The sequence below is a fragment of the Zootoca vivipara genome, chromosome 9 (genome assembly GCF_965207765.1).
Source record: "Zootoca vivipara chromosome 9, rZooViv2.hap1.1, whole genome shotgun sequence".
In the NCBI taxonomy this organism is placed as follows: domain Eukaryota; kingdom Metazoa; phylum Chordata; class Lepidosauria; order Squamata; family Lacertidae; genus Zootoca; species Zootoca vivipara.
Window position 1 is genome coordinate 3,697,078 of NC_142592.1, and position 23,225 is coordinate 3,720,302.

Consider the following 23,225-nt stretch of genomic DNA (forward strand, 5'->3'; position numbering starts at 1 on the left):
AGGGTGAGGCAGAGTGGGAGTATGTATGTGGTCACAATGCTCTTTCCCAGCTTAATAACTTTAGCTTGTTAAGCTGGAGCCATTGTTTGAATTGTCCTATGAACCGAGTGCTTTAAAAATGTTGAAATCCACTGCATTTACTTACTTAGTTTTGCTTATAAAAGATTCTGACACTGCATTTTCATCTTTATAGTTACGGAAACTCTGAAGCTAGATCGCTTTGATGAATTCGGCTACACCTTTTTAGCACCAAGGTTGGTCATTTCCCTGTTCTGCATACCCAAATGATACATAACAAGTCTCGACTAACAAATGATGATGATGATGATAATAATAATTAATAATAAACAACATCATAATAATTTATTTCTTATACCCAACCCATCTGCTGGATTTCCCCAACCACTCTGGGCAGTTTCCAACAGAAATGCAACAACAACAACAACTATAATAAAATAAATTGGATCTAGACCAAGTTAGTTGAACTTCAGTCCCATTGATTTCAAAAAGAACTAAATCGTGCCTAACTTGTTCTGTTGACTTCTGTTAGACTTTAGTCCTAACTAATTTAGTGAAGATTCAGCCCACTTTATTTATAGATGATCTCATCTTATACTAATAGCAGTCTGAAGTCTTCCAATGTTCACACTTACATAGCCAAAACGACAGCACCAACCCTCAAGATGGTGGCATTAGCAGACTCATAGTGACCCCAAAGTTTGCAGAAATACAAACAGTATTCAGGAGGGAAAGCAAAGGAAATGTGGGGTTCTTTTGAGAGGGGGAAAACTGACCAGCAGGTGGGAGGGGTAAGGGAATGGAGTCATTAGAAAAGGCGCATGGAGAAAAAGATATGTAGATACAAAATGGTAGAAAGAACCACTCATTCTCCTGATTGTTTATTACATTTATATCCCACCTTTCCTCCAAGGGACTCAAGGGGTGTATTTTGTTCATAGCCCCCTCCTCCCACCCCATTTTATCATAACAACAATCCTGGGGATCAGTTAGGCTAAGAGTATAGTGACGGGCCCAAGGTCACTCAGCTTAATAGCTTCAACTAAGATAGCTTAGTCAAGATTTCAATTCCAGTTTGCCTGCTCCTAGTGTAGTACTCTAACCGCTTTACTACAAGTTCCATCTGCTGAAATTCCATCTTCTACACAGTTGTTAAAACAGCAGCCTCTTAACCTAATGTTCAACAGACATTGTATGCTGACTATTGGGGAGGGGGGAGAGATGAGAGAAAACTGGATCACAGAGGGAGAACAGAATGGAGCATTTGACCCATGACACCTCAGTTCTCTTGAGTGCTGCTGATCCCTCTGTAGCCAAAACCTCACCACCTTTACACAGGAAAATATCTGGTGGCTTGGGAGCTCCCAGGGTTTGTAGAGGTACAAAAAGATTATGAAAAAGACACATCGGCACACACAGCCAAAGCACCCCAGTGAGGGCTGAGCATGCGGGTGGAAGCTGTAAGTAGTTGCTCTTGTTGAACCATTGGGAGTCAGAATTCTTGCTGAGTGCGGGCACAAAACCCTGTTTCTATGCACCTATAATTGTATGTGCATCCATTTATATAATCAAAAATAGCCTACCAAAATGCATTATGTTGTTTAAGATTGGTTGCAGAAATGTATAACTTTGGTAAAATGTCATATTTAAATGTTCATATTAGGAGAAGTGTACTTTAAGTGTACTTTAAAATGCTGAGGATCTTTTGTGAGGGTTTTTAATGTTGCGTAGTTTTCTGTTTTATATTATAAACCGCCCCACAGTCCTCAGATCCTCAGGGCAGTATAGAAATTTAATAAAGAAATAAACATAAATGAATTTTTAAAAATATATCGCAAACCTACACAGAAATATGACAAACTTTACTTATGTTTGGAACTTGAGAAACTGAAGCTGATGGATTCATCCATTCCTATATCAAGGCTGGTCATTCAGAGTGAAAACGCTCTAATCTTGTGTTTCCTTGCTTATAGCATTTAACTTTCCCTAATTTTATGCATAACATAATTTTTCCATTTGTATCACTGTTGTCAAAGTGATACACTGCAGACTGCAGGCAAGTACTTCTACATGATATGCTACTAAATGACACGTTGCTACCAAATGCTAGGTAAATCATTGTTTACTGTTCTCTGATTAGCCAGGATACCTGCAAACCCAAACCAGCTCAGCCAGAAATTTGTTTGTTTGTTTGTTTGCCTTACTTCATGGATTAAAAGCAATATTTTAAAAATCTGTTTTCTTTTTCTAGAGACTACTGTGGGCCTGTGAAAATAACTGACAACAACACTGCATTTCTTCTGAATTTCAGTGAATTTATAGATCGATACACCCCCCAAAATCCTTCATGTAAGCCTTACTTTCTCATTAAATGAAACTGCTTGCAGAAGATGACAATATAAATGCAGCAATTGGTTCCAAAGAAGAAATGTTGATGTGATCACCCTTTTCCCCAAAATTACATATAGTACCAGATCTGTTTATTGGGTTTTTGTATGCAAGATTCCAGAGTTTCATCCAGTTCATAAGGTTGCTATGTGAAGATAAAAACTGTTCTGACCTTCTTACATGAAGGGCATTTCAAAACACAATACTTTTTAAAACTTAGCTGGCCTTTTGATTTTAGAATTTTCTGTCATTGCAGCAACCAATGCCAAACTGTACAGATTTAAAATCAGTTGAAATCTGAGTTCATTTTTATTATGGGGTGTGGTCATAGTGTGGGGAAGGATCATAACTAAGCACTAGAGTCAAGCTGTGCTTTCAAAAGGTCTCCGTTTCAATCCCTCCATATCTCCCAAGTGCAGCTGAAAATGACCCCTCCTTGCTGAAACCCTAGAGAGCCACTTCAAGTGAGTGTAAGCAGGTTCTGAACTGTATGGACCAATGGTCTGACTTGGCAGCTACCTGTGATCTTAATTAATCTTTGGCTTGTTTCCTTTGATAGGTAATGATATGGTTATGAGAGCTTTGCTGGATGCAGGATTTACAAGTGAACTTGTTCAGAATTACTGGAGTAAGCAGGACCCGTGAGTGTTATTTTCCTCCCCCCAACCAAGCAATATGGCTATTTCTGGGGGTTTTAATGGTGTATTAAAATAATACTGGATCATTTCTGATAATTAGAGCACACAAGGAACACACACGGCATTAAGTATATGAAAATGCAAACATTTGTGCATAGAATATTACAAGGGCTAGCAATCATTCCAAATTCAGTTCAGTTCAAATATTTCTGTCTCTCTTTTCTTCCTCCCACAGTGAGGGGATTACAGCACGATTTGTAGCTACGGATGGAGGCATCACTAGAGTGTATCCCAAAAGGTAAGGGTCTGTTTCTTTCTAAGAAATACAACAGAGACACTGGCAAAATCAATTTCTTAAGCATGCCTTTAAAAAAATCATTTTATTATAAATATCAATACAATATATACTTAACATTACATTACATATATTACATACAACACATACCTCACCTAATTTCTTAAGCACGCCTAATTCGGGGTTGGATAGTGGCTGAAGTTCTTGCAAGCCCCCATTGATATTGTCACTTGGTAATGGAATATTAAAGTGAGAGTCTTCACAACAAATATATTGTATACCCCAAATATATATTCTGACCCACAGGGAGGAAACAGAGGGTGGTACTCGGAATCAGTGTCCATGCCCTAGGTTTGATTCCCATACCCAGATATTGAAAATAATATGCCCTTGATCGGCATATTATAAAGTTGTAATTCTCATAAATTACAGTACAGTAGATACATTTTGAACAAACTGTGTTTTTCATATTTTGAAATCCAGTTACTGTACAAGACAAAATATAACAGGGACAGATTGTGCTGAATCATCCTTATATTGGACAGATCCAGTGAGCTTCCTCAGAACATAGCCTGTGGAACTGAAAAAGAAAACAAAGGCAGACACAAATCCTTTATCACTAACTTTTTTTTAAAAAAGTACCTCGATTTCAAAAGTGGTTTGTTGCTGGCGTTGAAAGGCTGCTATTCAAGAAACATAAGCTCAAATTCCGTTTGGGCATGTGGAATTAGTTGAGCACTTGGCTCATGTCTGTAACCAGTTTCAGGTTTTCACAGAATTTCAGAGTTAGAAATCAGAATAGGGTTGTGGAGATCCCAAACTTAATAATGGGATTTCCCAAATTGCTCGTTGTCTCCTGTAGATGGTTGGATTTTGACTGGAGATTAAATAGGAGACATAGCTCATGGACCTGAGACTTCTTCTTGTCTAGTATTGTTGGAGCAAGCCATTTTCTGTAATTTGAACATATTCAGAGAGCTATATTATTACAATAAGCCATATTTTAAGGTTTTCAGTAACATTAACAAACAGTACAATCCTACAGTCTAGTCAGAAGTAAATCTCGTTAATTTCAATGGGCCTTACTCCCAAATAAATGGTCTTGGATTGCAGTGGAAAGAACCCAGTGGTGGAAAGCCTGAGACTCTCCCGATGCTGCTATTTTAACTCCCATCAGCCCCGGCCAGCAGGGTCAGTGGTCAGGTGGTGAATGTGACTTTCCTGTGAGTAAGCCCCATTGAATTCTGTGGAGCTTCCTTCAAGTTAGGCATGCACAGGATAAGAAAATATGTGAGAATTAAGACAAAAAGCTGACATTAATGTCTCATGTTCAGTGCAGGAGAATATTGGACAGAAAATCCTGAAACCTACGAAGAAAGCTTCTACAAAAGGAGCTTAGATAATGAAAACTACATCTTCACAGCTCCCTTCTATAACAGTAAGTCACTGGGCACCCAGAATTATCTTGTTAAACTCCAGATACAGTACGGTCTATCCATATTACACAACTATGGAATGTTGAAGACATCTGGAAGAGTATACATAATGGCTATGAAGATTACCATATAGCAATTATGCATGTCTGTTTCTCAAAAGTTTTAGCTAAAACTCAGGAAATGTTGCCAAAGGATTTGTAGGAAGCTGAGTTGAGTCAGTGAAGCATGACCCTGACTTCCATAGTTAGGTTATGGCTTCCTCTGGTGCAAAGATTTTCATTCAAGAGCACAATCCTGGGAGGCTTTTATAGAATCATAGAATTGTAGTCTTGGAAGGGACCCAGAGAATCATCTAGTCCAACCCCCAGCAGTGCAGAAATATCCAACTGGCTCATACAGGAATCGGAACGCACAACCTTGGCTTTAACCAACTGAGCCACCTATTCAGGGTGAACTGCAAACAGGCATAACCTAATCTGCAAACAGATACAACCCAATTCATTTGGTTTCTCTGACACCCCAAGACTGTTTCATAGTCATCTATTAAATTGTTGGGTTTCCTTCCTTCCTTTCTCTCAGGAAGTGTATCTGAAGATGGCATTATGGTCAGCAAGGCTGTGAAAATAACCGTCAATGGAAAACTTCTGAAACCTGCAGGTGGGAAGCAATAATATTGACATTTCTTGACTGTCGTTATTGGACGTACTTGTAAGTCTCTTTGACCATGCTAAAATTCCCACAGATGTCTGAATAAAACTGTTTATTAGTTTTACCCTTTTGAGGTAAGATGAACAAAAGAGTACTGGTAAGACAGTTGCAAGCAGGGGTGTACCCAGGATCAAAACTAGGGGGGGGGGGAAGCCATGGTCATTCAGGGGCAGGGCCAAGGCACGGGAGGGGAGGGACCACAAAGTGGGAATGTGGGCGGGGCCACAGGGCCAGTGGGCCCGACGACACTGCGGCGGTGGCTGCAGTCGCTAAATGAACCCCCTAAACTCTCTCACACAAAATTCCCCTGCTCTGAAGACGCCGCTCCCATCCATTTATGGCCTAACTACCCCCCTGAAAAACCCCTTTGGGCCCCGCTTTCCCTTCTCCAGGTCCCCCCGAAGCCTTGCCAGTTCCCACCCTATATATCTGGGAAGGGGAAGGGGCTCAGAGGTCTGCTAGTCGTGGGGGGCCATTCCCCGTGGCCTTGGAGGATACCGGGGACCCCCCCCCGCCAAGCTGAGATCCTCAAAGAAGAAGAAGCTGCCACCACCGCCTCCCCATCGCGAGGGAGCAAAAGATGTGAAAGGTGGGGTGGCGCAGGCGAGCGAGCCCCCCCCAGCTGTGACCCTACGGCGGCAGCAGCGGCTTCCCCGCCTTCAACGCCCCTCTCTCGGCAGGGGCAGTGAGGGAGAGCGGCTGGGGGGGGGGGCTCATTGTAAAGAAGGAAACAGCAGCCAATGCCCGGAGAGGGCAATGCACGCAGGGAGAGTGGAGAGCTGTGCCTCGCCCCAAGGCAGCTCCTTTCCTACTGCCCGGGGTGGGTGGCAGCGAGGAAGGGTCGCTGCTGCTGGGCTACTCCTGCCGCCGGCAATCCGGCGCAAACGCCCCCACACAGCTTCCTTGCAGCAGCTGCGACCACCGCCTTCGGGCGCCGCCCCCCACTCCCCCTTTGCTGGCTTCTGCTGCTTCTGCCCGCTGAGGCTGAACTGGCTCCTGTCGGTGCACTTCCTCTCCCGGCCCAGGAGGAGTCTCAGTAGCAACTCCTAACTCGGGGGGGGTGGGTGGGTAGGTAGGGGTGCGGAAGGGGGGAAAGGGGGTGATTCCCAGCCCGTGGCGCCGACGATCGCAGTGCAGCCTACTGGGAGGTAGAGCGCGGCAGCGGCTGCAACCAATGCAGGCAGCCGCGTCTCCTTCGCTTGCCAGCCCAGCAGAACTCTTAGGCAGGAGAGGTTGCCGCCTGGCAGGGCTTTCCATTGGGAGGCGCGAAGGCTTTAGTGGGTGGGGATTGGTGCAAATGTAGGCACGGCGGGCTGATAGGAGGAGCCGCCACCGAGGAGCCATGGCACCAGCAACATTTTCTCCCCCCCTCCCCTCCCGTGTCAACAAGCAGGGCGCCTGCTCCGGGTATTTGCTTCCCTAGTCGGGTCCGCGGTTTGGCCTTCTGGGGGGCAGCTGCCCCCCTGCCCCATGCTGGGTACCCCCATGCAAGCACTCTTGAATGAAACTGATTGCCTTCTCCAATTTCAATTGGAGTTCGGACCTGATTATGAGACTAAATTGGTCTTGGTTGCCCTGATGGATGACCTTTATTGGGAGAAGAATGGAGGGATGCAACACTTATTCTTTCTTGGTCTTTCGGTGGCAGTTGAAATCAGTGACCATGTATCCTCCTTAACTGACTGATTTCCCTTATATATTGTGCATTCCCTGTTAGTTGTTGGAGTAAAAATCAATGTGACCAACTGGATGGAGAATTTCACCAGAATCACTACAAAGAATCAGTTACAGGTAGGTAGCCGTGTTGGTCTGAGTCGAAGCAAAATAATAAAAAAATTCCTTCAGTAGCACCTTAAAGACCAACTAAGTTTTTATTTTGGTATGAGCTTTCGTGTGCATGCACACTTCTTCAGATACCGTGTCTGAAGAAGTGTGCATGCACACGAAAGCTCATACCAAAATAAAAACTTAGTTGGTCTTTAAGGTGCTACTGAAGGAATTTTTTTATTTTACAAAGAATCAGGTAAGGAACTTGTAGCGTTTCTTTTGAGCATCAATGTGAATACTTCAACTTACATCTAGGATTGTTTTATTGTGTGCTCCTGCGCTACAGCTCAGTATCCAATTGGAAATATTGATTCGAACATTCATACATAAATAAATGGGCAGAAGTTATGCAGTGATATAATTGTTACCAATATCCAATAGTGTAACATCGAGTGCCTTCGATTGCTTATCATGCTGAGTAGAGAAGGCCTAAACAGAGTCCTGCTTTATCCCACCACTGCTTGTCCTTCCACCTTTCCCTCCTTTCCAAGCACCCTCAAATGTACCTAGGGTGGGAGAAGAGGGAATAAAGGGGGAATGAGGTGAAGAAAGGGATGTGTGGGCAAGAGTAGTAAATCTGGGAATGGGGCGAGTTACCTACCAGATTTGTCAAGAATCCATCTTCCTAATTATTTTTTCGAGCATTTCATTGGAAGTCTGGTTATTCAGAAATTGCAGAACTAATACTTTTGCCTGATTTTGACCATTTTACTTTATGTTGGATAAGTGTGCATCTTCTTGGCTCTTGGAAATATTGTCCTGAGATTTTTGTGGTCTTGCAACAGCACTTAACGCAAGCTGTTGAACAGCAGTGGTGAATTTTGACAAATGTAAATATTCTGCCCAAATACTTGACATTTGACCTGGCTACAAAAGCAGCATGAGCACAACTCTAGTTTGAATATTATTACTCTTTGTTTAAGAACAGGTTTCACATGTTGCGTTATATGTCTCTTTTTCAGTGCAAAAGTGAACTGTGTGGATGTGAAAAGAACAGTCGGGTAAGAATGTGTTAATTAATAAATCGTTTGTAGATCCTGAAGACATGTTTGTGGGTAATGCCTCTACAGGGTAGACTCCTTGCCACATCCTGGCCTATCTTATAGGATTGTTTTAAGGATGACATATTTGCTTTGAAGCACAAAGACACTATGTCAATGATAAGCATTATGTTACTACTAGTCATGAAGCCCGTTAAATTAACGGGTGCTAGAACAGACCTGTTGCTCTAGCAACCATGGGGACATGCGCAGAGCTGACATTGCTCGCCCGCCGCCACTTGCAATGGCTGCTGCCGCTTAGAAGTAAGTCCACGCGAGAAGTAAACAGCCTTGCGAGTGCGCCTGTGTGGAGACAGAGCTCGTTCGCAAGCACGGGGCTATCTCGCGTGCCCTCTGGATTCTCTCGCGAGAGCTGCTCCGAACGCCGAGAGGCTGAGCTCCTTACGCGCCAGCCAATGCGCTCCGTCTCTGTGCTCCAAGTCCCAATGGCTGTCCGTGGGGCACATGCGCAGTAGCGCAATGGCACGGGCACAGGGACTGGACGCAGAGACACTTGCACTTTATTATATAGGATTATCCATCACTGGGATACCTCAATCAGCAGAGCATGAGCAGTGCTATTTTTCTAGAAAAAGAGGTGTTGGAACATATACTGAACCCCTTGTACTGTTATAATGGCAATGGTGCCCACCTGAGAGGTGTCGGAACTGAGTTCTGGTGAGTTCCAGCTGAAAAAAGCCCCGAGCACGAGACTCTTAATCTCAGGGTTGTGAGTTCAAGCCCCATGTTGGGCAAAAGATTCCTGCATTGCAGGGGTTGGACTAGATAACCCTTGTGGTTCCTTCCAACTCTACAATTCTGATTCTATGATCATCTTGCTGCCATTGAGACATGTTTTCTTTGCACCAATCCAGAGTGCTTATATGTGCAGTCACATTGAAACTGAGACTAAGGTGAACTATCCCAGCTACTCATGACCTTTAGAGCCACAAATTCCATTCAATCCCCTCTCTTGGATGCTTTGTGTCTCCTCCACAGCATCTGACTGAGTATAAAGATCCTGCCAATCATACAGCAACAAATATTGGAATCAAAATACATTATTAGAACATTGTCATTATTTATGAATGCAAACAACAGCAATGAAATAATTGGTGCTGTATCGAGAGAAAGATCAAATAAATAAGAGTTAAAAGCTGCATGTGTTTCCGTTCTGTCTAGCAGCTACAAGAGGAGAGTGACTGGTGTCGGTACTACAGTTTATGAGTAGATGGGGGGGGGCAGTAGCCTTTTCTTCATGAAATGAAGGTCAATAGCAAATGATTTCTCACTTTTTGTTGATGTTCAGTGAGTAATATGATCATTAAGAAAACTGCTAACTATTATTTTATAACTGGAAAGGTAACTACAGCTGCAATCCTACACACATTTACCCAGGTGGTAAAACTCATTCTTCTTAGGCTGGCACAGGGCTGGTGCTCAGCTCAACAAGTATGTTCTGAATTGTGACTATAAAGGAAATAATAATTTCCCCCTGCAGTGGTACCTCAGTTTACAAACACAGTTGGTTCCGGAAGTCTGTACTTAACCTGAAGCGGACTAACCTGAAGCGAACTTTCCCATTGAAAGTAATGGAAAGTGGATTAGTCCGTTCCAGACGGGTCCGTGGAGTACTTAAACTGAAAATACTCAAACCGAGGCGTACTTAAACCGAGGTATAACTGTATTGTCCTCCTTGTCTTTCTTGCAGCATGTTGACTGTGTTATCCTTGATGATGGAGGATTTCTTTTGATGACAAATCAGGATTGGGATATGCAAGAGGTAAGAGTGATACAGATCAAGTTGTCTATCAAGTTGTCTTACAATCAAAGTGCTGTCTATTTTATCAAATCAAACTACGAGCTTTAAGATTTGAGTTTGACTTAAGATTTCAGATTTCATAATAACCAAATTAGAACGGCCAGGACAACTCTCTCATTCAGAATCTGTATCCATGACAAGAGTACAGAACTGTGCAAGCCAATCCTTTTCCCTCCACCCTTGATCATAAAGATCTGAAAGGGGAATGTCAGTGTGTTACGTGGAAATAGAACAGGGTACAAACTTAATGCTCACTTTTTGAAACATTAGGTGAACCCAAACACAGCAATCCAATGAAACTTGCAATTCTCTGAATTTTGCATTGCAGTTCTCCAGCCCAGTCACGTTTACAAAAATGTATACACTAGGATAAAATGTGCATTAAAAATTACATATTAATGAAGATTTTAAAATGCATTTTATTAGGGGAAATTGCTTTGCATGAATGTGCTATGTTGGGCAAAGTTGCATGTAAATGCTCATTTTAGGAGAAGTTCAGTGATGAGTTTTCCAGTGGAAATGAGAACTCATTGGAAAAATGATTAACTGAGAGGAGCCAAACTGGAAAGATTCACTTGTCCCTAGTTGTGGCTGATACACACCTGCCTTATGCATATCACTGAAAAGATCAGCAAATGAACCTCTGCTATGAACTTACACAAGTCCACCCCCCATTATTTATTTATTAAAAACCTTAATATCCTGCTTTTCAAAGGTGCTCCAAAGGTGGCTTACAAGTAAATAGAATACAGATTCCCAGGCAAACACAAAACATTATTATGCACACACCACCAATAAGTATACCGTATCATTTTGAATTGAAAACTCACTTGCTCTGCTCTCTGACTGAGCTGAAATACTGAGCCTAAAACAAACCTTTTGTGTCCTAAGTGCAGTGAGTAGGGCTTAACCGAGAGTGGGAGTGGAGTCGAAGTTGCTGCCCGGTGTGGGGGATGGAGAAAAAGGAGACAGGGAGGGAGGTCAGGGAAACAAAAACCAGCTTTATGTGCACATGAAATGTACAGTGGTACCTCGGGGTTAAGAACTTAATTTGTTCTGGAGGTCCGTTCTTGTTTTTTCCCCTCTTTTTTCTTCTTCTTTTCCTTTCTTTTTATTTATTGATTCGTTTGTAAAGATGGTTTTACATTAATGTTGTATTTTTATTGAAAATATACATGTACATACTGAAACATTTTGCAATAAAGAATTTAAAAACCTAAAAAAAAAGAGAAGTGATATTTCTTTCTTTTTAAACAATCTTTTTTCCTTCATTAGATTGGAAAATTCTTTGGTGAGATTGACCCTGGCCTCATGCGAAATCTCATCAACATGTCCTTATATGCCTTTAACAAGTCTTATGACTATCAGTCTGTGTGTGACCCAGAAGAGGAAGCAAAGCAAGGAGCCGGACTCCGCTCTGTCTATGTGGTCAGTATCCTCTTGCAGGTGGCGCTGTGGTTTAAACCACTGAGCCTCTTGGGCTTGCTGATCAGAAGGTCAGGGGTTCGAATCCCCGCGAGAGGGTGAGCTCCCGTTGCTCTTTCCCAGCTCCTGCCAACCTAGCAGTTCAAAAGCACACCAGTGAAAGTAGATAAATAGGTACCGCTACAGCAAGAAGGTAAACGCCGTTTCTGTGTGCTCTGGTTTCCGTCACGGTGTTCCGTTGCGGCAGGAGCAGTTTAGTTATACAGGCCACATGACCTGGAAGGCTGGCTGTGGACAAATGCCGGCTCCCTCGGCCTGAAAGCGAGATGAGCGCCACAACCCCATAGTCGCCTTTGACTGGACTTAACCGTCCAGGGGTCCTTTACCTTTACCTTTTTACCTCTCGCCCTTGCCCAGGCAGTATTATCCCTGCATGTGTTTAGACTAGGCCAGTCTATGTTGTGCCCTCGCAATAGTATTGGACTGCACCTCCCACCAGCCCCAGCCCTCATGGCCAGTGGTCAGTGCAACAAACAGCAGGAGGGAAGCGACTACCCCCCATTCAGAGATTATTCTAACCTTATATCAATTGCCTTCTATTTTCTAGCCTACGATAGCAGATATGTTACATCTAGGGTGGTGGGCCTCTGCAGCCGCTTGGTAAGTTGAACTTTCCAGGTAGGGTTTATTATACATTTGAACATGTGAGGGCCTTGACCGAGCGATGTAGACAGAATGAATTTGCCCATCTGAGATTTCACCCCACATTCTTCTTGTTCAAGTTTATTATGTAGAATTAGTCTTTAGCTGAGCCTTTAATAATGTCACTGCAAAATAGGGCTACAAAATCTTTTCCCAGAGGTTCCTGAATATATTTACGAGGTGCGCAACTCAACATAAATTAAGAACCCTTGTTTTTGCAATGAAAGTGAACTTCTGCATTGGAGGGTAATCCATAGAGGAAACCCAAACATGACTAAATATTTTTTTTAAAAAATGGGTTATCAGTGATGATATCAAACACAGAGGTGTCTGGACTCAGTTTGGACTTTTGGGTCTTGTTGTTCTTTTCACCTGCAAGTGGTTTCTTGAAATGTTCTTTGTAATGAAATCTAGGAAGGGAGTTGGTAGGAAAGAGGGGGGAAGACGAAGGGAATCAGTTACCATTTAACAAGAAGAAAAGGGAAAAGGCAGATTTCAACAAATCCATGCAGTGAAACAGGGAAAGCTGTGCTTCAAAGAGGACCAGGCGATCCCTCCCCTTCTTCCATTCCTGGAATGTTCTGTGGGTTTGCTCCGCCATTTCCTGCTCCAGTTCACACAGTGAATTCTCTGCCCCACTTCTAGAGCTAAAGCCTGCTTGATTTAGGCACTATCCCTCCTCACAGCTCCTTATTCTCTTGTTCCATTGTGTGTCCCCCCCCCCTCTGTGTATCTAGGTCTATCTTGCAGCAGCTCTTTTTGGGCCTCACATTCCCACGTTTTCTTAGTGCCGGTAAGTGAAGAATCAGGCGCGAGAGACCTTCCTTTGCTTTTATAATCACAGCTTCTCACAGAGCTGAAAATGTTCTTTTTTTCTCACAGTGGAAATGGAGGAAGAAGACTTCAGTGCCATCCCCTCAAAACAGAGCTGCATTACAGTACAAACTCAGTATTTCTTTGCCAATGATGAAAAATCATTTTATGGCATTTTAGATTGCATAAACTGTTCTAGGTAGGTATTTCCGTAGAATTCCAAAATTATGTCAAGTGCCTCTGATGTTTTCTTAATAGTGTTCTGATATTAAAGAAGCAATTGAGTTATTCATGTGAAACTATCAGTTATGAAGTAGATATAGATACAGATGATATAAATATAGATGTGTATGAATGGGTTTACTTAAAAAAAGAATAAACTACCATTCATCCTTATGGATAACAGGACGTGTACAAAAGGCATAGCCAGCAAATCTTACCAAAATAAAATACCAGAACCTCACACAGGTAATCAAATAAAGCACATTTTAAAACAACAGAAACAACACTTTAAATGCTCAAAATGCTTCAACAAATAAGCAGGTTTTACCCTTGCACTGAAAAGATTGTAATACTGGTGCCAGTCATGTATCTGTGGGGTGAATATTCCACAGCTGTGGGGTCACCACAGAAAAGGCTCTCTCCCTTATTGCCATATAATGTGTCTCTCTTAGTATCGACACTCAAAGGTGATTTTAACTTGCTGCATTTATATATACACTTCAATAGCAATGGGCATCATGTGTTTTACAGTCCATATTGCATATTGCTTGGGAATAGAAGGTTTGATTTTTGTTGAGTAGAAGACTGGATCTGAATATATAATCTATCTAATATATATTTTCACTGCCCATAGAGGTAGGGAGATCTTTGCACAAAATCAGGTTATTTGTAGCTTATGGCGCAAAAGTTGCACTAAGCCTTTGGAGTTTACCTGGTTGTCAAAAGGACTTATAGAAAATTGCCTGCAAGTTCCTTTCCCCCCAGCATTAAACATTTGTTCTATGCTTCATTTCTGTTTGCAGACTTTTTCATGCAGAGAAGATTTCCAATACGAATTTAGTATTCATAATGAGTGACACCAAACATATGTGTCGTCACTGTGATACAAGACCGCTGATGCAAGCAGAGAAGCCTGGTATCCTATGAAGTTTACGTTTACACTGAATTTGTGTTTGCTCACAAAATAACAACACCACACATTTCTGTAGAACCCACAGTATCTGATTCTTAGCAGCTCCTAAAACTTGGACGAGTTTGTGTACAAACACACACACACACACACACACACCTGGACTGGAAACAGTGTTTCTGTGAGTAGTGAGGATCAACACAGGCATGTATTTCTTCCATTTGTCAGCTAATGTGAGATATTCACTCCACGCTAGCACCCTGCTTGCATGATCTTAATATATAACACAATCGCAATATTGTTGAGATCAAAAACCCTTAAGAGAATGATTGACACACTTAAAGGAGGGAATTCAACATACCCCTAAGGATATTGCCACAGCAGCACAAACATTTCTCCTTCCTTGATTTCCCCTCTCCTCCCCCTGTGCATTGTTCTGGGACTTCTCCTGACACACAAACATCCAGGCCAATTTGTTGGGAACACAGGAGGAAAGCCCCATTGCGCTAGCAGAAGTTCTTCTGCTGGCTTCTGTTAGCAGACCTGATTAGTTGATTGTTGCCCAAAATGTCCATGTTTTATTGTACAGTACATGATATGCTGCTTTGCCATACATTAATGTATGGCAAAGCAGCATATCATTGATTCATTGATGTCATGGCCATGGTCTTCCCTGCCATGTAAACAGTAAAGATGTTCTAAATCTCACATATTGTGCTCACGCCTCCACTCACACTTTGCCTTGATATTTCAGCCCCAATTCTCTCCATCTTCAAGTTAATACCACACAAATTCTCTTTCAAGTTACCCTTTTCTCCCACCCACTTTAGACTTAAATATATAGGCTATGCTGCCTGTGGTATGAAAAGTTACAGGATCTCATCAGGAAGATATAGGACAGGCAGCAACTGGAAATGAATCAGGATGTCTGCCACAGCTGCTACAGGCACAAACAGTACTGAAATCAGAATCACATATACTGGGTAACTGCCAACAGGTGAACCCTGAAACGGGGTTTCTCCCAGCTTGAATTGGCGAGCCCAAATTCTCCAGGTTCAGCCTCCTTCAAATAGGCTGAACTGAAATTGGCCGCCATTAATGAAGGAGAAGCAACATTTCCTGCTGGGGATCATGAGACTTTAACACAGGCATCCCCAAACTGCGGCCCTCCAGATGTTTTGGCCTACAATTCCCATGATCCCTAGCTAACAGGACCAGTGGTTGGGGAAGATGGGAATTGTAGTCCAAAACATCTGGAGGGGCAAAGTTTGGGGATGCCTGCTTTAACACAACATTTGTAGCTAAGGAGAGGCCTGGTAGTGTGCTGTTAAGAGCCACACACTCTCTGGTATGCCCTCCACAAAACCTTTTTCATTAGGGAAGGAGGAGGAGTAGCAGGGAAGGCAGAATGGTAGCTAAATAGGGCTTTCCAAGGGTTCACACTGAACACCCAAAATCTTTCATAGTTTCTCAAGCATTCAACTGGCACACTTGAAAAACACAGTTTATTGAGGGGTCATACACATCTCTAGTCTCTACACACATAGTCCATGGTACCTCACTAGGTAAGGCTCCCAGTTCAAACCCTGCAATTCCTCACTCTCTTTGTGTTTTCTAGTTTGTCTTCTTCTTCTTCTTCTTCTTCTTCTTCTTCTTCTTCTTCTTCTTCTTCTTCTTCTTCTTCCTCTTCCTCTTCCTCTTCCTCTTCCTCTTCCTCTTCCTCTTCCTCTTCTAGCAAATGTGAGTATTCCATTATGCATGTTCCTTAACTGACATTCAGATGAGGGGCCAAACCCCTGTGAAATGGTCCAGCAACCCAGATACAGAAAAGGGCCCGATGTCTGCTTTGATGATGATATTGACGTAAGTTTGCTTTTCTAAGAAATGGAGGAGATGCCTTCCTTGCACTAGAAAAAAACCCAGTTTTTAAAAATGATTAGTTTTCACCTCGAAATGCCCATTGATGTTAACCTATCTTCCATTAAATTGACTGTTGACTCTGAACCATAGTCACTCTATTTCAAATGTTCCCATGATTAACATAAAATTAACAGCTGCTTTTCTTCTGTGTTGCCTTTGCTGCAATTGCTGTGCTTTCACACATGATTCTTTTAAAGAGGGAGGTGGGGCAATATTTGCTACCATTCTGTGCATCATGGTAACTGCTTGGCAATCTTGTCACCAGAACCTTGGAAAAAATGACTAGAAAACTCTGTGGCTTTTCTTTTTGTCCTGAAGATGCAGTGTAGTTGTCTGGTCCCAGTCTCCCCTGTGAATCTAGTGGATCAAAAGTAAGGGGTGGGGGACCTGTGGCCCTCCAGATGTTTCAGTCCCAGCCAGGTCAGAGATGATGGAAGTCCAACAACTTGGGGGAGGGGGTGTTCACAGGTTCACAGCCCCTGCTGTAGAAGATACTACAAAAGCATTTGTAAATGGATTCATTGTAAGAGTTGCCATATTGTGGGTCCATGGACAGTGAGGTGGTTGAGGAGCGAGCAGGTAGTGAGTAAAGACTATGAGAGGTGTTGGATTGAAATTGGACCACAACTTTATTTGGCATTGGCATTGGGCATGTAGCCAATGATCAACCAACCCACTTGCCGGTTGATTGACAGCTGTGGTTGACCATCGTTAGCGGTCCTCCATGGTGTGAACTGCTTTTGGTGTGCCCTGTGGCCCATTAGCACTTGACTTGGGCTTCTGGATAGGAAGCACCACCCTCCAAGATCCCTTAAGAGAATCCCCCTTTCCTCCCATTCCTGCTAAAGATCCAACCCAATGCCTCTTCTGCCACTAGAGTTGGTGATCCTGGTAGAAATGATTCCTGTACCAAAATTTGAGAGTCCCAGATCTAGACTATACTATACATATTTTTTAAAACAACACAGACACAGATGGATATTTTTTGTTGTAAAGTGTTTGCCACATTGAGAACATTGGAGCACCCAATTTTAATAGTAAGAAAACATTCATGTGCTGGAGATAGTTGGCAGAAATATTGGGAGAAACAACTATTAGCCCAATCTCCATGCTCTTGATCCTGGATCTGTTGTGTGTGAAAGTACAAGGAGTCTTGCTCACTAGCTTGTTGTGCTCTTATCTGTGTTAACTGCTGTAGTTGTAGTAGTGTAATATTTTACTTGTTTACTTTGCAATCCTCACTGTGAAATTCTTTGCTCTTGGGTGGATGCTTTCACATTAACTCTGCTAACTGCCAGCAAACTGCATGAAATCTCATCTTGTATGTGTTTCTTTCTGTGTTTTCTTTCCTTTCCTCTACTTGCTATTTTGCCCGTTATTAATAGGATCAGCCTATATGCACAACGAGTCGTGCCTCTGCCATGATGTCCGCTCCTATCTCCATTTTTCTGCAAGTTTTCATGTGGTGTGGATGGTCAGTTACTTTCTCTAATTTTGTGTTTCATTTTGTTTTTCAAAGTTTAGCATTTTTGTTAGTGTATCACAGAAACATGTATTAGTTGGGTGCCTTGGGGTGGTGGTGGGGAAAATAACCTGGAGCAAATGGCTTTGTTTATTTATTGGGCTTGTTCAGGAGCTCCTTTCCCCTGAGAATAGATTGGGAGCACATCCTCCTTTCCTGAATGGGAGATCTCATCTGTGGTTATTTGAAAAGGGTTTAATCTTCTGGGTAGTAATTCAGTTAATTTAGACATTCCCTTCTCTCTAGTGGCGAGTAGAGAGACTGCACTCCCAAGGATAATCAGGGAAGTCAGATACTGTAAGTTCTAAAGAGGCCCATTGGGTCATGGGCCACAAGATAAACAGCCATAGTAATTTGGTGTGTTAACTTTGGAAGTGAATCCTATTGTTTCAGAACATGCTTAGAATCACAACCTGAAGACAGATCTGTATTACATATTGTTCCTTTCCTGGTCCAGCACTGTAGCAGATTGCTAAATTGAAGACTTCACAGCCCACCCTTGTTGCTCCTAAGGAGCGGTCTGTGATAGAGCACACCAGGCTCAGTCCCTAGCAAGTTTCAAGATATCTGTAAGAAACCTCTCATTCTCTGATTCTCAGAACTTACGGTGGCCAGTTAGGATAGATGGAATTTGCCCAGAGGGACTACCACAACTGCTCCTGGCAATCCTTTGGTACTTATTTTGTATCCACGATAAGAAATCTGAAAAAAGTTTTTGAGTCTCTAAATTGGAGTCATGCAGACATTCTTGGTTGTTGGGAGGGTTGGGAGGCCAATACAATAGAGACTGTTCATGTTTTGTTCTTGTTCCCATTAGAGTTAGGACTTCACAATACCAGCACTAGCCTTTTTTTTCTGAGCCTAACAAAGAAAACAGGCAAACAAAAATAGTATGTTAAATATAATATTTAAACATAGTGAGCTAAAATTAAAAAGCTGTTGCTGCCTAAGAGTGCATGCACTTTAAACATTTTCTTTCAATAAGGGGCTTGTGGCTGGACTACACATTACAAAGCAAATACAATATTTTCAACATTGAACTTGCTTTGTAATACTAAGCTGCTCTTTCCTCGTGTAACCACACAAACAGTAAGGCAGGGGAGTTAAGCACCCCTTCCCTTCTGAGCTGATTCCGTCTGTCTTCAGAGACAATGGAGTGCACTTCTGGGGGTAAAGTCAAACTGCTGTGTTAGCAGCACTCAAGTTACTTCCCCTTGGCAGTGTGCATAGAAGTCCTAGGCTGCCTAGATGACAAGACCCACTTTTGGCTTCACTGATGTGGTCCAAAGGAAAGCACCAGCTTGGCTGCAGGAGTTGCCCGTGGTACTATCCAACTGTCTTACGGACTCTACTCCAGATTTGTGTAGGGTTTACTGTACTCCTGAGCCTTTTCTTCCCCAGATGATTTCCTGCCAGGCAGCAAAGGTTTAGGACCAGAATTTTTCTTCTCTTAGAAGGGCTACCTTGCCGGTTGATGAGCCCCATATAGGGAGCCCCTTTCCCCTACAATGCCCCTTTACATTCATGTCATCTGACAAATGGTTGGGAAACATGTGTTTATCCGTATACTATGTCATTCCGCCCTGAAAACCCTCAGTCCTTATTCGTGCATAGTGCTGAGGACAGGATCGTAGTTGTTGGGAATTGTATGTTTTATAGACAAGGTTAATCCTTCTTTTAATAGGCTGGATCTAGACACATCAAAGAAGTGTTTCAGTTTAAAGCATTGTAAATTTAAACAGGGAAAACAGATAGAGAAAAATGGGACTCCACATTGCCATCTTTAGCAGTCTAGCTGAGTCCATATTTTCAGGCAATTTTACCTGCTACAAAACACATCCTTCAGATAGGGCAAACTCTACAATCCTATGGTCTCAGGAGGAGTGGGGAGCTGCCACACACACACACACACACACACACACACACACACACACACACACCTGCCTTAGAAATAAGTGAGTGGCCTCCTTCATTCACTTATCAGGTAGATGTTCATTTAATCTAGTAAAGTAACAGGTGTTCATCTCCTTCCACCCAAGCCTAGTGCATCATGTGAACTATGCTTGACATGGAGTCTTCTATGTGCAAAAGCTGGCACACTTTGCTCCTCAAAAAGTGAAGGGAACCATTGCTTGAATCAGGCCTGTTTGCATGCATGCCTTTGTATGGCAAACCTCTCCCACACATGTGGTTCTAGTATATGGCGAAAGCAGTGCGTCCTGCCCCATGGGATTTTGATCATCACCTGGTAAGCACATGACCTGGCTAACTTCCAGCCATTGTTACCATGGGCTGAGGTGGTCCTGGTCATGCTAACTCAGGCTGCAGAGCTCAGCATATGCTGGCATTTTTATGTGCCACCACAACTGCTCCTAAAGCTACTCTAATAAGAGCTCATCTCTGCCAAGTTCTGCTTGTGACACTGGCACGCTTATGGCCATCTCAGTGCATTTGAGTCAGCTAGAAGTTGTCACAGATTAACAAACTCTTTTCTTATTTATTTAATTTACGGGAAGCTCTAACAAAAACCAGATTCCCCAGGAAAGGATTCTCCTGGGAAGCTCAAACTAAAAACAGACACTTAATTTTATCAGATATATTTGTTGTTGTTTTTAATTGTTGTTTTTGATAACTTTACAGTATCTACTTGTTTAAAAAGTCTGTTGATTTTATTGGTATTTTCTTGTAAACTGCTTAGAGGTGGTTGGTTTCTGATTAATCAGAATATGAATCTTGATGTTAAAGAAAGAAAGGCTGCCCAGGGTTCCTAGACCAGGCATCCCCAAACTTCGGCCCGCCAGATGTTTTGGACTACAATTCCCATCTTCCCCAACCACTGGTCTTGTTAGCTAGGGATCTTGGGAGTTGTAGGCCAAAACATCTGGACGGCCGCAGTTTGGGGATGCCTGTCCTAGACAGTCCTCCACCCCAGCCACTCACCAGGCCCCTGACCAACTTGGTTTCAGCATAATTTGCTGCATCATGTTGCATCTGAAGATGCCTTGAGCAACCAGGATGTTGCATACAAGACATAGCTTGTGATATTGCAGAGCTATATACTAATTATACTGGTATGTAATAATGCATATTTTTCTATATAATATATTACTATATAATATATAGTACAGAATCTTGTATATATGCCCTATAATGGATATTTGATTACAAGTACTGTATGCCTGCTGAACTGGGGTGAAGATGGATGGAACATAAACATGGCTCACATAAAACTGTTTAACTGCTGTGCAAACTGATTCCAGGAAATGGAAGTGTTTTCTAGTCATCTGTCTGAATCTTCCCGTGTAATTCAGTGAGGAATTTTGCATTTTTAGAGCACTGTTTGGATGTTCAGTTCTTAATTCTTCACCTTTCTTGGTTTAAAAAGGAAACTGCTCCAGGAAATGGGGGAGCAGGTTTTTCTCTTAGGAAGGTCGGGGTTGCTGGGCAATCACTGCTTCTGCTCTAGGATTGCAGGACTCCAGTTTTCAGAGGGCAAGCTTGGAGAAGGAAGGTACATTTGGACTCAAAGTAGTGAGGGTATTTCCAGAGCAGCCCTACTGCTTTTATATCAGTCCTTACCCTTAACTTATCTTCCCAGAGTCCCACTAGAGGGAGACATCATCCTGGTCATCTCTTAACAACATTGAATAGAGAAAAATCATAAAAGTGGGAATGGGTTTCTGTTTGTGTTGTGCATGTAGGCACGCGCGCGCGCGCACACACACACACACACACACACACACACACAAACCTTAAGAACAGTTGTTAGATTTGATATCTGATGTCCATCTCTAGAGATGCACTGTTTCTTCAAGATATTGAGGGTGGGAGACAAATTAGTTCCTGGCATTTGTTTACCTTCTGTCGCGCATAGCTTGTTTGATAACCTTTTGTACATTAATTTCATATTCTAAATAGACTCATAAACACTCTTTATTCTACGGGCATGAAACAAAAAGACCAAACATCAGGAAAAACTGACAGTGAGAGCCTGTTTGACAGTGGAACCTCTTGGGAGGTTGTGGAGATTTTTAAGGAGAGTTTGGGTGGCCATTTGTCATGGACACTTCAGCTGAGATTCCTGCATCGCAGGAGGTTGGACTAGATGACATTTAGGGTCACTTTCGACTCTTCTGTGATTCTATGAAAACTACCCCACCCCATTCTTTAGCCAAAAGCCACCTGCCCCAATCTTCTACCAAGGACCAGGAGACCCTTCTGAATGGGGTTGAGATGAGAAGGAAGGGGAGGAGGGCCCCAGATGACACCTTCTGTGGGCAGCTTTTCAGTGATCCTCATTTTCTCCTCTACGCTGTCATTTCACAGTCCACTCCATTCAGCAAGGTCTCCAGAACCTGAGAAGAGACTGTGGGGGCTTCAGGGGAGCTGTTGGGGGAAATTTATACTCTGTGCATGGCTTGTACATAAAGCAACACAATCTGTTTTGAACAGGAGACCACAACTGTCCCTTCCTCATAATAATTTGGCAATGTATCACTTACTGAGAACCACTGAGGAGGGGAAAATAATTAGGAGATATACTAAACCACAGTGATCCTCCACAAGAAATGTGTATTTTCCAGTTCTGCTTTGATTTCTTGGGCAGGATCCCAACCTGTGGATGGCACATCATAGTGATAAGTTTATTGGAGTGGAAGGCGGAAATGGCAGTCTCCTGACTAGGGGAGAGATGGTGACAATTTTTGAAACTTGCAGCATAGGAAGAATGGCAATCTGCAAAACAAACTTTTAATTTAAAACTTCTCCATTAATTCTGATAAAGAAACACGTGTTGGCAGAGATGTGCTCACCAGGGGCTTTAAGGGGCATTTGGCATGTCTTAGTGCAACGTCATCCTCACAAAACAATGAACCAAAGTTTAAATGGACAGAAAAGCCATGTTTTGCAAAAACTAAACAGTTCCCAATGATAAATTGTGTAAACAAGTGTTATCTCTGAATGCTTCAAAACTTTTTGTAATGAATATTGCAAAAGACCAACGGTTAAACACGGCTGCTAAATCTCCAGCCTCCTTCTCAATGCTCCAGAATGCCTTAATCTCAGATGGACCTCAAAGCTGCTTGAAGCAGGGAGGAGGGGGGGGGAGCACAAACACACAAGTAGAAGGCCCAGAGAAAGCACATGGTTGCTTTTTATTTTACTCTTCTTACTTAATTCTTTTTCATTTCCTAATGGGAGGGGGCAGTGCTGACAAAAGCCTAATTTCTTTTCTGAAATTACCGTATTTTCCGGTGTATAAGATGACCTTTTAACCCAGGAAAATCTTCTCAAAAGTCGGGGGTCGTCTTATACGCCAAGTGTCGTATTATAGGGCGGGTGCTGAAACTTCCGAGCCAGAATGGAGAATCTGCGGTCGCCGCATATGGTGGGCGGAGCTCAAAAATGGCCGCAGCCGCATCCCCGCCATATGCGGCGACCGTATGAAGGCAGCAAGGGGCAGTGGTGAACGCAGCCGCTTGGCCACCCGGGGCAGCAAACCCAAAGGCACCCCCGGGCGCAGGGTTGACCGCAGTGCACA

At 42.8% G+C, this 23,225-nt stretch overlaps 1 protein-coding gene across 7 annotated transcripts in view; it reads left to right on the plus strand.

The window, feature by feature from the left end:
• CACNA2D1 (calcium voltage-gated channel auxiliary subunit alpha2delta 1) overlaps positions 1-23,225 on the plus strand; it is a 407,398-nt gene that overhangs the window by 374,592 nt on the left and 9,581 nt on the right. For 4 of the 7 annotated variants that reach the window (XM_088651901.1, XM_088651903.1, XM_088651902.1 and 1 more), the window contains 16 exons: positions 194-254; positions 2,270-2,367; positions 2,966-3,047; positions 3,280-3,342; positions 4,674-4,777; positions 5,355-5,432; positions 7,201-7,274; positions 8,273-8,311; positions 10,062-10,133; positions 11,448-11,600; positions 12,205-12,257; positions 13,037-13,092; positions 13,182-13,311; positions 14,138-14,250; positions 16,025-16,107; positions 17,550-17,638. In XM_088651901.1, the coding sequence (XP_088508027.1) occupies positions 194-254; positions 2,270-2,367; positions 2,966-3,047; positions 3,280-3,342; positions 4,674-4,777; positions 5,355-5,432; positions 7,201-7,274; positions 8,273-8,311; positions 10,062-10,133; positions 11,448-11,600; positions 12,205-12,257; positions 13,037-13,092; positions 13,182-13,311; positions 14,138-14,250; positions 16,025-16,107; positions 17,550-17,638 (1,348 nt within the window). The remainder of the gene's footprint in view (positions 1-193; positions 255-2,269; positions 2,368-2,965; positions 3,048-3,279; positions 3,343-4,673; positions 4,778-5,354; positions 5,433-7,200; positions 7,275-8,272; positions 8,312-10,061; positions 10,134-11,447; positions 11,601-12,204; positions 12,258-13,036; positions 13,093-13,181; positions 13,312-14,137; positions 14,251-16,024; positions 16,108-17,549; positions 17,639-23,225) is intronic. The other 3 variants (XM_035127294.3, XM_035127296.3, XM_088651906.1) reach the window with 1 other exon arrangement.